Below are 14309 nucleotides of genomic sequence, written 5' to 3'. Positions count from 1 at the left end.
TACAGCTGTTCCAACCATCAGGTGTCATGTTTGAAATAGTCGCTTCCAGTTTATTTTCCCAAAGCACTAATTCTTGATGTGGTTTATATTTTCATGTTTGGATTTATGGTCAGGAAATTTGATATCAAAGCAAACAAATTACACCAGCTTTATGAAACTATTAACAGTCCTGGACTTGGTGGCTTGGCATTGCTTTTCTGTGAAATTTGTCTGTAATGCTTCTTAACAAAAGCTAGCAGCCTGGAATTCAGTTTTCAATAGCCATTTACACCTCTGTAAAAGGATTAGCTCTAGCCAATTCTTACACTGTTTAAACCTTAATTTACATCTTTATAGAGGTAGAGCTTCTAGTGACCTCTCTGCTTCTCAGTTGTATTTGTGTACCTGTGGGTGGGAGGTCACTGAAGGTTTTCTCTTATTGGTGAAGGTGCTGAATTGCTTCAGGATAACCAGTAAGCTATACAAATTGAATTAGTTTTGACTGACAACAGTACCCTATGGTTCCTTAGTTGTATTTTGTAGCAGTTGAGGTCTTCTTAGTGTTTCATACATGAGTGTATTCTGTTACTTCTGGTTAAATTTAAGAAGTAGGGTTAAGACCCTTTTAAAATATAATCAACAAATTTCCTTGAGAATTACATGTTAAAAAAAGAACTAGACGTTGATAAAGTGATAGTTTTAAAAGTAAACTTTTCTATCCAGACCATGTGTTGTTCATTTAAAGATCAAAAGCCTTGTGTTTTGGAAGGAAGGTAGGATCAAACTGGGAGGAGGAAGTGGAGTTTTGGGACCAGTTTGTTTGCATTGGAATTGGGAACAAAGAAGGGTTGCTTTGCCTCTTTCCCATCTTGTTGTGTATGGGTTTATCTTAAATAACAAGCTTATAGCTTATGGACCACCTCTACAAATGATGCCCCTTTATTGTTGCTCTTTTCGAAATACAGTTTTTTTTTTTCCTAAAATTTTGTTCTGGATGTGACTAACTATAACACTTATGATTCTTCACCATCATTAAAATGCAGTAAATGTATTTTGTAAAACTTTTAAAAAGTAGCATTATATTTTGTTAATTATGTAAGCACATTACTATTTTCATCAGTGATTACCGTACCATTTTGAGACCGTTGTCCCCTAGAGAAAATGAAACCTGAAAGTCCAGCCTATAGTGCATTTTCTGTCACTTTTGCCTTTGCTGCTCCTTAGCTGAATTATCTTCTCTTCTGTCTAAATCCTGTCCTCCCAAATTCTTCCTCCTTAGTCAAGCCCCTGTGACTCCAGGGAGCTTTCTGTCTCTCTACCCCCTCACAATTCCTTATTGTGTTCTCAGTGATTACATGCTTTCCTTTACTGCCCTGAAATTGGCTCACATTTGGTGGGCTTATCTTTTTCTTCTGAAGGGTAGGCTGTTATTCTGTGAATTGAATGGTGGCAAGATAAAACCTTCCAGAAAGAAGTAGGCCCCAGGTATTGCCTAAGAAAAATGTATTTACAAGTACTATGAGTCACATAGGCTAGGAGCCTGGAAGGCAGCAGAGCTCAGACTGAAGGAAGGACCCAACTAAGGGGCTGGCCTAAAGGCACTGAGAACCCAGGATTAGACTTTAAATAAGAGTTTAGGGTTTATCGAGGAACTAGAGAACTGACAGGGTGGCCCAGAGTTTAGAATAGGGCCTGAATCCTTGGAGCCTACTTTATTTCCTGTCCAGGGTAAAAGTCTGCTTCAGGGTGGAGGTGGGCTTGAACTTTTGCCAGTCACCCTCCAGTAGGTGGACAGAGCACCTCTCTTTCATCCTTGTGATATCAGTCACATAGCCAGATTGTTCAATAAATTGTTTCACTTTTTTTTTTGGGGGGGGTATGTGTTGAATATTCCCAACTACATGTGCGATCAGGTCCTCAAAAGATAAAATACTGTTTTTGTCTTTAATATTTTCTCCCATAACTTTTTAGAATCATTCTTTCCCCAAATAGGCATTTATTTAAAGGAAATGACAACCAATCTGTCTGGAGGCTACTGTAATACCATGACAAACCTAACCTAAAACAGTAGCCAAATGGTTAGACTTTACAAGTCCCACAGTAAACTGGAAATAAATAATGAAGGCTAAATTCCTCTTTCTATGCTTTCCTGTTCTTACTAAGAATAAAGAAAGTGTTGTTGCAATAAGATCTAAATGGAGAAATAGTAATCATTTCTCTGCATTCATAATAGAGGATGTAACCTATACTTCAATCAGCAGTTTTCAATTTCTTAGCAGTGACAATTTAAGTAAATGTCATATGATTTGTGGAGCTCTAACTTTGTTATGATTGACAATATAAAATGAGTCTTTTCTCCTCTTAGGATTATCCACCATTCCGGTTAGTCAGGTGGAATATGGAATGAGATACATAGCTGTGGATTTGAACATCATTAAAGTCTTCAAAGGGTTAAAAGTTCCTCTGATGTGTTTAAAAGTGCCACATACTCACAAACAAGTTTTTCAAACTGCCTCATTTTACATGTTTGTCAAGAGACAGTCTAGTTGCTGCATTTTTATGACTAGATTATATTACAGATATATTTCAATAAACCACAGAGAACTACCATAGATTCTAGAAGCTGGCTGTCTGTACTTAAGTAAACAGCTCATGCAGCACCTGTTTTATTTTATAGGCCCTATAATCATAGTGACATTCTGAAAGAAGACCTTGAAGACTGCGGACCAGCTGTCCTTCACCAGCTTCTGAGACTCTCGCCTGGGGGTGGCAGTGATGAAAAGCAAGTCAGGTATTACTGTCATAAAACTACTGCAGTGGTGGGGTGGCTGTTCTGGTTCCCAGATGCTTCCAAGAAGAGGTTCACAGAGTTGTAAAACACTAGTCCACATGATCAGTGCAAGAGTAGAAACTTGTAGTCATTGGCTTAACTTTTTTGTAGTCATTGAGTTGTAAAACACTAGTCCACATGGTCAGCACAAGAGTAGAAACTCCTAGTCATTGACTTAACAGAAGTTCACCATCTGTTTCTTTGTAAATGTAGTTGTTTCTAATTATAAACATGATATATTGATTCAGTCCCTCCTTATTGCAACATTTTTGGCTTTTTATTTATCTTTATTTTTTCCCACATTTTTTACCGTTGTTCAAGTATAGTTGTCTTCATTTCTCCCCCTACCCACCCCTACCCCAGCCATCTCCACTTCTCACCCTTGATCCTACCCCACTGTGGCTTTGTCCATATGTCCTTTATACCTATTCCTGAAAACCATGTGGCTATGCTTTGAGCCAGGGGGATGGAAGTGACTTCCACCAAAGATGTAACTGAGGGGCAGCTCCCCCTGGTTACAGTTCCTGCATGAGAGCTTGGAGAAGATTGGCTCCATGACATGAGGCCACACCTGCCCAGACTCATGATGGCAGCCCAGTAAAGCTGGAAAAATACAGGAATTCTGGCAGGTATAACTGACTGTAGGAGGAGTTGGAAATGGGAGTGCAGAGGAAGATTGGCTTGCGGATTTAGACCCAAACTCGGCAGCCATGTGAAGAGAGAACCATGTGGCTTTTGCAGAGTGGGGACCCCTGCAGCTTTGGTGAGAGAGAGGACCAAGTGGCTCCCTTTTGCCACATGGCTTAGGAAGCAGAAGAGACTTTGCCTGAAAGAAAAGGGGTGAAAGGACTCTTGTTTGTGGGCCATGAGAAGATGCCACATGACTTTGGATTAACTGGAGATCCTGGCAGTGACACAGCTGATGGTGGTGGGAGCCTGAATCATGGACATCTACTTCTTTTCTTGAGATATAGTACCCCAGATTAGGGCAGAGGGAGAAGGAAGGACTGTGTGTGTCTGTGGGTATCCTAAAGGACTTTAATATTTTAATGAAGACATTAGGTCACTACTCTAAGTCTGTATAGCTTTAAATAAGTAATTCCTTTTCTCTTAACAAATCTCTGGCATTTAGAGAAGTCTTTCCTCTGGTGGTGGGCGTAGTGATCCAGTGCAGGGGGTTCTTTTGGTAATAGTATATCGTACCACTCCAGGTTTGTTTTGTAACATACCATAGGTTTTTTGGGGGGTTAATATATTTTATTGATTATGCTATTATGGTTGTTCCATTTCCCCCCCTTTATTCCCCTCCACCCTGCATACCCCCCACAGCCCCCTCTTTAGTTCATGTCCATGGGTCCAACATGTAAGTTCTTTGGCTTCTATATTTTCTATATTATTCTTAACCTCCCCCTGTCTATTTTCTGTCTACCTTCCATGCTACTTATTCTCTGTACTTTTCCCCCCTCCCACCCTCCCACTCCCTTGCTGATAACCCTCCATGTGATCTCTGTTTCTGTTGTTCTCTTCCTGATCTAGCTGTTTGCTTAGTTTGCCTTTGTTTTTGTTTTAGGTGTGGTTGTTAATATCTGTGAGTTTGCTGCCATTTTACTCTTCATATTTTTTATCTTCTTTTTCTTAGATAAATCCCTTTAACATTTCATATAATAAGAGCTTGATGATGATGAACTCCTTTAACTTGACCTTATCTGAGAAACACTTTATCTGCCCTTCCTCTCTAAATGATAGCTTTGCTGGATATGGCAATCTTGGATGGAGGTCCTGGCCTCTCATGACTTGGAATACTTCTTTCCAGTACCTTCTTGCCTTTAAGGTCTCTTTTGAGAAATCAGCTGACAGTATTATGGGAACTCCTTTTTTAGGTAATTGTCTCTTTTCCTCTTCCTGCTTTTAAGATTCTCTCCTTATCTTTAATCTTGGGTAATGTAATTATGATGTTCCTTGGTGTGTTCTTCCTTAGACTTCTTTGGGACTCTCTGAGCTTCCTAGACTTCCTGAAAGTCTATTATTTTCTTTGCCCGATTGGGGACATTCTCCTTCATTATTTCTTCAAATAAGATTTCAATTTCTTGCTCTTCCTCTTCTCCTTCTGGTATTTCTATAATCCAGATGTTGGAACATTTAAAGGTATCCTGGAGGTTCCTGAGCTTCTCCTCATTTTTTTTGAATCCTTGTTTTTTCATTCTGTTCTGGTTGAATGTTTATTTCTTTCTTCTTCTCCAAACCATTGACTTCAGTTCCAGTGTCCTTCCCATCACTGTTGGTTCCCTGTGCATCTTCTTTTTTTTCACTTTGCATAGCCATCACTTTTTTCTCTATTTTGTGACCATACTCAACCATTTCTGTGAGCATCCTGATTAGCATGAATGTGTTTTCTTTAACTCCTTGGTTGTTGGACTACCATACAGTCTGATTTTTGTCAGTTCTGGTGGTTTTTCTTTTTAAATTGTTATTCTTCTTTTGGTTGTGGGAGGAGGCACAGTGTGTCTACCTATCCCTCCATTTTGGCTGGAAGTCTAATTGTACCTTAGTTTTTTGATCCATTCATTTACTCATGGGCACTTAGGTTGCTTCCAGCACTTGGCTATTGTAAATTGTGCCACTATGATCACTGGGGCGCATAAGTTCTTTTGGACTGGTGTTTCAGGATACTTAGGAACCAGTTCCCTTTTATTCACATCTGTTCTAACACGTGTTGTTGTCCTTTGACTTATCATGGCCATTCTCAGTGGTGTGAAGTGGTATCTCATTATGGTTTTAGTTTGCATCTCTCTGATGGCTAGTGATGCAGAGCAACTTTTCATATGTCTCTGGGCCCTTTTAACATCCTTGGAGAAGTGTCTGTTCAAGTCCTTTGCCCATTTTTCAATTGAGTTGTTTGTCTTCTTAGAGTGGAGTCACGTGAGTTCTTTATATATTTTAGAGATGAAACTCTTGTCCGAGGTATCATTGACAAATATGTTTTTTCCATACAGTTGATTCTCTTTTCATTTTAATGCTGTTTCTTTGGCTCTGCAGAAGCTTTTTATTTTGATGAGATTCCATTGGTTTATTCTTTCCTTTATGTCCCTTGCTCTAGGGGACATATCAGTGAAAATAGTGCTGCATGGAATATCTGAGATTTTCCTACCTATGTTCTCCTCTAGGACTTTTACGGTATCACAAATTACATTTAATGCCTTTATCCACCTTGAATTTATTTTTGTGTATGTTGTAAAGTGGTGCCGAAGTTTTACTTTTTTTTTTTGTATGTAGCTTTCCAACTCTCCCAACACCATTTGTTGAAGAGACTATCTTTGCTCCATTTTATGCTGCTGCCTCCATTTGTCGAATAATAATTGACCGTAGAGGCTTGGGTTTATTTCTGGGCTCTCTGTTCTGTTCCATTGGTCCATGTGTCTGTTCTTATTCCAGTACCATGTTTTGAGTACAATGGCCTTGTAATACAGGTTGGTATCAGGTATTGTAATCCCTCCTACTTTGCTCTTCTTTCTCAAAACTCCTGCAGCTATTCGGGGTCATTTATGGCTCCATATAAATTTTTGAAGTGTCTGTTCTGTATCTGTGGAATATGTCATTATTACTTTAATAAGTATTGCGTTGAATCTATAAATTGCTTTGAGTAGTATGGAGATTTTAATGATGTTAATTCTTCCAATCCATGAAAATGGTACATACTTTTCTGTTTGTTTCTGTCTTCCTTAATTTCTGTCTTCAGTGTTGTATAGTTTTCTGAGTGCGGGTCTGTTACCTGCTTAGTAAGGTTTATTCCTAGGTACATTATTGTTCTTGTTGCTGTAGCAAATGGGATTTTTTCCCTGATTTCTGTTTCTGATATTTTATTGCTAGTGTACAAGCGTGCCTTCAATTTCTGAATATTGATTTTGTATCTCACTCTTTTGCCAAATTCACTTACTGGGTTGAGTAATTTTTTGGTAGAGTCTGTGGGATTTTCTGTGTATAGTATCATGTCATCTATATACAATGACAGTTTTGCTTCCTCCTTTCCAATTTGGATGATTTTTATTTCTGTTTCTTGTCTGATTGCTGTGGTTAGGACTTCCAATACATCTTGAATAGAAGTGATGAAAGCAGACATCCTTGTCTTGTTCCTGATCTTAATGGGAAAGCTTTTAGTTTTTGCTTAGTGAGTGTGATGTTGGCTGTAGGTCTCTCATATAGCCTTTATTAGGTTGAAAATCTCTGTATTTCTACTTTGCCGAGGGATTTTATTATAAATGGGTGCTGTACCTTATGAAATTCTTTAACCACATCTATTGATATGATCGTGTGGTTTTTCCCTTTCATTTTGTTTATGTGTTGTATTATGTTTATTGATTTGCAAATATTATGCCATCCTTGCATCCCTGGGATGAATCCCATTTGATTGTGGTGTATGATCTTTTTAATGTTTTGCTAAATGCAGTTTGCCAATATTGTGTTGAGGATTTGGGCCTCTGTATTCGTTAATGAATTTGCCTGAAGTTTTCTTTTTTTATTGTGTCTTTATCTGCTTTAGGGAGTGCGATGATGCTGGCTTCATAAACACAGTTTGGGTGTCTTCCATCTTCTTGGATTTTTTGGAACAGTCCGTGAAGGATAGGGGTTAGCTCTTCCTTAAACACTTTGTAGAATTCTCCTGTGAAACCATCTAGTCCAGGGCTTTTCTGTACTGGGAGTTTTTTGATTACTGCTTCAATTTCATCAGCTGCCCTTGGTCTGTTCAGGTGTTCTGCTTCTTCTTCACTGAGTTTTTGGAGATTATATTTTTCTAGAAATTTGTCCATTTCACCCTGGTTTTCAAATTTCTTGGCATATAGGTCTTCTTAGTGATTTCTTACAATCTTTTGTATTCCTGTGGTATCTGTTGTAGTCTCTCCTCTTTAATTTCTGATTGTGTTTGTTTGGATCCTCTCTGTTTTTTTTCTCGATGAGTCTGCTTAAAGGCTCGTTGATTTTGTTTATCTTTTCAAAGAACCAGCTCCTGGGTTTATTGATCCTTAGAATTGTGCTTTTAGTCTCTATGTTGTTTAATTGAGCTCTGATCTTGGTTATTTCCTTCCTTCTACTTGGTCTGGGCTGTCTTTGTTGTTGTTCCTCGAGTTCTAATAGGTGTAGGGTTAGGTTGTTTATTTGAAATGTTTCTTTTTTTTTTCTTCAGGTAGGCCTGTATCACTATGAACTTCCCTCCTGGGACTGCCTCTCATGACTGCTGTGTCCCATAAGTTTTGGGTTGTTGTGAGTTCATTTTTGTTTGTTTCCAGAAACTTTTTGATTTCTTTCTTGATCTCTTTCTTGACTTACTCATTTTTTTAATAGCATGCTATTTAACCTCCATGAGTTTGAGTGTTTTGAATTTTTTTCTTCAGGTTGGTTTCTAGTTTCAGTCCCTTGTGGTCAGAGGATATGCATGGTATGATTTCAGTTTTCTTTAATGTGTTCAGGCTTGTTTTGTGTCCTATCATGTGGTCTATCTTTGAAAATGTTCCACGTGCTTTTGAAAGTAATGTGTATTTTGCTACTTTGGATTAAAGGCTCTGTATATTTCAGTTAAGTCCATTTGATCTAGGACATTGTTCAGTACATCAGTATCTTTGTTGATATTTTGTTTGGAAGATCTATCCATTTTTGACAGTGGTGTGTTGAAATCCCCTACTATAATTGTGTTGCTGTCAATGTCTTTTTTTGATGTCCTCCAAGATTTGCTTATATATTTGGGAGCTCCTGTGTTGGGTGCATATATGTTTATAATGTTTATGTCTTCTTGATTGATTCTTCTCTTGAGTATTATGAAGTGACCTGGGACTTTTTTTATGGCCCTTGTTTTGAAATCTATTTTGTCTGATGTGAGTATTGCTACACCAGTTTTTTGCTTAGAGTATTTTTTTCCAACTCTTCGCTTTCAGTCTGTGTGGTTCTTTTGTTCTGATTTGGGTCTCTTATAGGCAGTATATGTGTTGGTCATGATTTCTTATCCATTCAGCCACTTTATGTCTTTTGATTGGAGTATTTAATCCATTTACGTTTAAGGTTGTTACTGATAGGTACTTATTCATTGCCATTTTACTTCCTCTGTACCTGTGTTCCTCTCTCTCTCACTCTTTTTCTGCCTTTTCTAAAAGCAGTTTCTTTAGCATATCTTGCATTGCTGGTTTGCTGGACATGTATTCTTTGAGCCTTCTAGGAAAGTTCTTATTTCACCTTCCATTTCAATTGAGAGCCTTGCTAGATATAGTAGTGTTTTCCTTTGGTTTTCATTACTTGGAATATTTCTTGTCATTCCCTTCTAGCTTGGAGTGTTTCCATTGAGAAGTCAGCTGCTAGTCTTATTGGGGCTCCTTTGCATGCTAGTTCCTGTTTCTCCCTTTTTGCCTTTAAGATTCTGTTTGTGTCTTTCAGTTTTGCCAGTTTAATTATCATGTGTCTTGTATTGAGCCTCTTTGCTTCCTCTTCATGCGATCCATTGTGCTTCCTGGATTTATGTGACTTTTTCTCTCATCAAATTAGGGGTGTTTTCCATTATTCATTTTTCAAACAGGTTTTCTCTTCCTTGTTCTTCATCTTCTTCTGGTATGCCTATTATATGGATATTCTTACATTTCATGTTGTCCTGAAGTTCCTTGCACACCTCTTCATTGTTTTTGAGTCCTTTTTTCTTTTTTCATTCTTTCTGTGAGTTTTTTTCTACCTTGTTGTCCAGCCGGCTGATGCAATCCTCTGCTTCTCTATTGTGCTTTTGATTCCTTATAGTGTGTGCTTTAATTCAGAAATTGGATTCTTTATTTCCTCTGGGCTCTTGTTGATAGTTTCTATTTCCTTTATCTTGTGATATAGTAAGTGAGTTCATTGTAGTTTCCCTGTAGTTTTTGGTAATTCTAAGTGATCTCATTGAGCCTCCTGATAACCATTGCTTTGAACTCAATATCTGATAGTTGACTTGCCTCTATTTCATTTAGTATTCTTGCTGAGGCTTCCTCCTTTCCTTTCATTTGGGGTTTGTTTCTTTTTCTTCTATTGTTTGTGAAACTCTTCTTGTTTGCATCTGCTTCTTAAATCGATCTGTTTTGACTCCCTGAGTTTTTGGTATAAACTTCTATGCTAGGAGACCTGTGAGATTCATTGGTGCAGTCTCCTTGATCTCCTGAATTTACTGCTCTTGGGATGCTGTTTATGTTGGCTCTCTGGATATAATTGTGTTTTGCTTGTTTTGAAGTCATTCTTTGATGGATCCTTCCCTTCAGCTGGTTGACTGAGGGTCACTCCACCCACCATCTCTTGTATGCTGTTGTGTGGGTGCTGCCAGAACAAAACCACAAAGCCCAGGGAACAGACCCATATCTGCAAAAAATATCTCTCCCCTGTAATGTCAGTATCAATAGCTAATGAACCAATATTAATCAGAGTGTAAAGAGATTAAGACTATTATAAGAAAGTAGAAGAATAAACTATAGTATAAATTCTAGTGACTTAATATGCACAAACTTACTGGAGAATAAATGAATGTTAAAAAACTATGCAGGACAGCAAATATCGCTAATCATGGAGAAAACCAGTCAATTTTGTCTTGGTAGCCTCTAGTATTTACCACTGTTTTTTTCTTTCTGGATCTGCCTCTTATGATGTCAGATGTTTACCTTGTCTGATTTTGAGCAGACTGCTTGAGACTGCCAGAGGTCTGCTGTCAATGGTTGTCTCCTTCAATTGTTAATCTAGTCACTTTGCACTCAGCAGTCCAGCTTGAGCCCCAGCAGGTGGGCCAGAATCCCTCCTGGTGTTGGGGCTATTGTTTCCCCTCAGGCTGCTGCTGCTGCTGCTGCTGCTTGAAGGGGAGTGGTCTACCTGAACCTAATGGCTGCTGCAGTATGGGTGACTACTCAGCACTGGGGTCCCAGTGGCCTTTCTCTCAGTCTCTCCCCATGCCTCCATCCTCAGTGTCTCCTCAAGTGTGTCTAGTCTACTCTGCTCCCACTTTGCTACGGATATATGTCTCTGGATGTCTCCTTCAGTTGTTAATCTGGTCACTCTGCACTCAGCAGTCAGGCTTAAGCACCACAGAGCAGCACAACAGTCTCTGCTGGGGTGGCTTTTGTTTCCTCTCAGATTGCTGCTGCTTGGAGGGGAGTGGTGTGCCTGAGTACAATGGCTGCTGCTGTTTGTGGGGGTGTCTCAGCACTGGATCCCTGATGTTACTCTCTCCCTAAAGCTACCATCCCTAGCTTTCCTCAGGCATCTCCAGCCAACTCTGCTCCTGCCTTTGCTGGAATCCTGGGTAAGCAACAGCAAATGAAAATTTGTGCCTTGGCCCTTTAAATGGCTTTTTGCTTCTCCAGCTGTTTTTTACTTCTCCAGCTGTTTTTTGGTTCTCCAGCTGTCCCGACACAGAACAACCCTGCCACTTTTTGCCTCTGGTTGTTAGCTGTGGACTTTTTGGGCTCTGGTATTCTAGGCTGGGGATCCCAGGTTATGGTTTAGACCCTATTCTTCTCATGGGGATCCATCCTGCCGCTTAATTATCCCTCTGTCATTGCTGCCCGTGGGTACCTAGCCAGCCCTCTCAAGTCTCCACCACAGTCCTTACCAGACAGGTTGTGCTGAAAGTGATTATTCTGTCTATCCAAGGTTATAAAGCTTCTCTCTCTCTGTTATTTAGTTGTTCGTTCTGGACAATTTCTTCACAATTTAGTTGTAATTCCAGATAGGTCCTGGGAGGGGGCTAGTATGGCTTCCATTCACTCCTCTGCCATCTTGCTGTCAAAACTCCTTACCGTAACATTTGAAGAGCTTACTTGATGGGACAGAGCATGGATAGCTTTTGTTGGTTATGTTATATTAACATATCTTGGAGAACAACCCAACATATATCCTAGAATAGCTACTACCTAGAGGGATGCACTTGGCAGATCCAAACCCCAGATTGGTTTCTAAATTTTCAATGTCATGCTCATGATACAAGCTCATGATCTAGAAGATATAGATCTACCATCTATAAGTATGGTGCCTATACCAGCAACATAAATAAAACCTGGGAAGAAAAACACACCTTTTCAGGCCTTGTATCCAGGACACACAGCAATAGGAATCTGGCCCTGGCTGGTGTAGCTCAGTGGATTGAGCACTGGGCTGCGAGCCAAAGGGTCACCAGTTCAATTCAGAATCAAGGCACATGGCCGAGTTGTGGGCCAGGTCCCCACTAGGGGGCTCATTAGAGGCAACCACACATTGATGTTTATTTCCCTCTTTTTCCCTTCTTCCCCCTCTATCTAAAAATAAATAAATAAAACATTTATTTATTTATTTATTTATTTAATAAATGTATACATTAATTTTAAAATAAATTAATAAAAAATAGGAATGTGGCAGTGAGGCCCTGCCATCTGGGTTTTAACGAGTCTTTAAGGAACTCTAATCTCTCAAGTTTGAAAACCACCACTCAGAGGATATGTCTTAAATGGCCATAAAGCTGGGATAAGAGAAGTTTAATTATTTACAGGGTAGTTGGCACATGTGAATCATGATTCTTATCTGGGTTTCCTCCAGTGGCTTCAGAAACATTGTGGCATTGAGTTCATATAAATGTTTAATACGTATAATGGGTTTGGTCAGTGCTGGCACCTGGCAGGTACCTAATTCGTATTCCATAAATGTTACCAGTGACCCAACCCTAATTTTTATTTTGGGGACAAACTATATTTCCTCTTACTAAAATACATTCATACCATTTATTAGTAAAAAACTAATTGTTACTCAAGTGTACTCAGCAGATGAATGTCTATGAGTCAATCTGAAAAGACCTCTTTTGGCTAAAAGAGTGAGAAAGGATTTGGGTCTGGTTATTTTACATCCAGTGTTATTTTTACCTACCTTTAATGTGCCATGTTGACTGTTTTATGATAATGATACAAATTGGAAGGATAACATGATTTTCTTGAGTTGAAATTAGCATAAGTCTTTTGTGTGTTGGATCCCATTAAGGAGTAAGGACAAGTCAGATAATGGTCTCTAAAAGGACTTGTCTCACACACACACACAATTTGGCCAATCATATGGTTTCATTTCACAGATCATAAGATGAGTTTCCAAGTCCTGACTGTGTTTACACTACCTTCTGCATCTATACTAGCAATCTCCAAACTATGGAAAATACTGGAAATGACCCTTTCTGGTCAGTAATGTTTCAACCAAAAGGAGTAAAGGACAATGCAAGGGAATTCTCTTTCACATTTTTATCATATGAAAAAAAAAATACTCCTTTACAAAGTGGTGGAGTAAGCTGTCTTGAAAGAAGTCTCTGCACTCTGTAGGGCATTTAGTGATTATGTATTGTAAGGCTCTTTAACCAGGCCCCTGTTTCTTTCTCACTGCTTTTTATATCTGTTGATGTTTTGCATAAACCACAATTGTGATATGTGGCATAGGAAGCATATATGCATTTATAATTCTCTGAGCAAACTGACTTGTTAGACTAAATGATTCATTGCATGACTCTCTTAATGTGGGCTGCCAAACTGTGATTGTGGGTGGTAAGATATGATATCTATATCTATTAGGCTAACGTTTGTTATGCTTTCTCAACATATATAATAGAGCTTTGATTTCCATTATGAAAGGTTGCATTTTATATGACTATTGATCTACAGTTATGGATAAATCAGCCCTCCATAAGAAATTATTTTTGTTTATGACCAAGCAAATTTTAAAATTAATATCTGCAGCCTTCAAAATTGTTTCTATACCAGAATCATTTATTAAAGCCAGATAAAAAAATCAGGAATGTTGCCCTGCCTGGTGCAGCTCAATGGATCAAGCATTGGATGGTGAAGCAAAGGGTCGCCGATTCGATTCCCAGTCAAAGCACATGCCTGGTTTGTGGGACAGGTCCCCAGTAGCAGGTGCATGAGAGGCAACCACACATTGATATTTCTCTCTCTTTTTCCTTTCCCCTCTCTTTAAAAATAAATAAGTAAAATCTTTTAAAAATAAATAAGTACATAAAAGTTCTTTTAAAAGTCAGGAATGTTTACCATTGTCATTATTTTGTTTTGTTACAATTAAAATTATCCTATGTGTGACTGAGGATGCTGATTAACGCATGGTGATTATCACTTGATTACTCTCTTCTTGGAATAAGTGCCAAGTGGTTTATATGATCTTTGATAAACAATCAGTCAGGTCTTTACAGATCCTTTCTAATGGATTTTAATCATGGCATCATGCTCCCCATGTCTTCTTTATTTAGGTACCCCATGTGCCTCTCAACCCCCAGGATTACTGCTGGGCACTTCCCTAAGTGAAATATTCCTGTCTGCTTTGCAATGAATGTCTCCTGGACTGAAGCAGTCCACTGGTTAATTTCATAAACCATTCCAGAAACACAGATTTGGAAAGAACAATCTACTTTTGTTCCTTAACTGTTAATGACTCTCATGTCAGCAAGGCAGGGTGGGAAGTCTCTAATAGATTATGAATTCCTAAAATCCTATTG

At 38.8% G+C, this 14309-nt stretch overlaps 1 protein-coding gene across 1 annotated transcript in view; it reads left to right on the top strand.

Annotated features, from left to right (window-relative positions):
* Positions 1-2656: 2656 nt before the first annotated feature.
* Positions 2657-14309, top strand: part of KIZ (kizuna centrosomal protein) — a gene marked incomplete at its 5' end in the record, with an annotated part of 94747 nt that continues 83094 nt past the window's right edge. The window contains one exon of the mRNA XM_053663528.1: positions 2657-2770. Within this exon, the coding sequence (XP_053519503.1) occupies positions 2657-2770 (114 nt within the window). The remainder of the gene's footprint in view (positions 2771-14309) is intronic.

This window comes from Artibeus jamaicensis, unplaced genomic scaffold, assembly GCF_021234435.1.
Source record: "Artibeus jamaicensis isolate MK-2021 breed Jamaican fruit bat unplaced genomic scaffold, CSHL_Jam_final contig_320, whole genome shotgun sequence".
NCBI lineage: Eukaryota > Metazoa > Chordata > Mammalia > Chiroptera > Phyllostomidae > Artibeus > Artibeus jamaicensis.
Note: the sequence above shows the minus strand (reverse complement) of the source record. Positions and strands in the feature narration are given on the sequence as shown.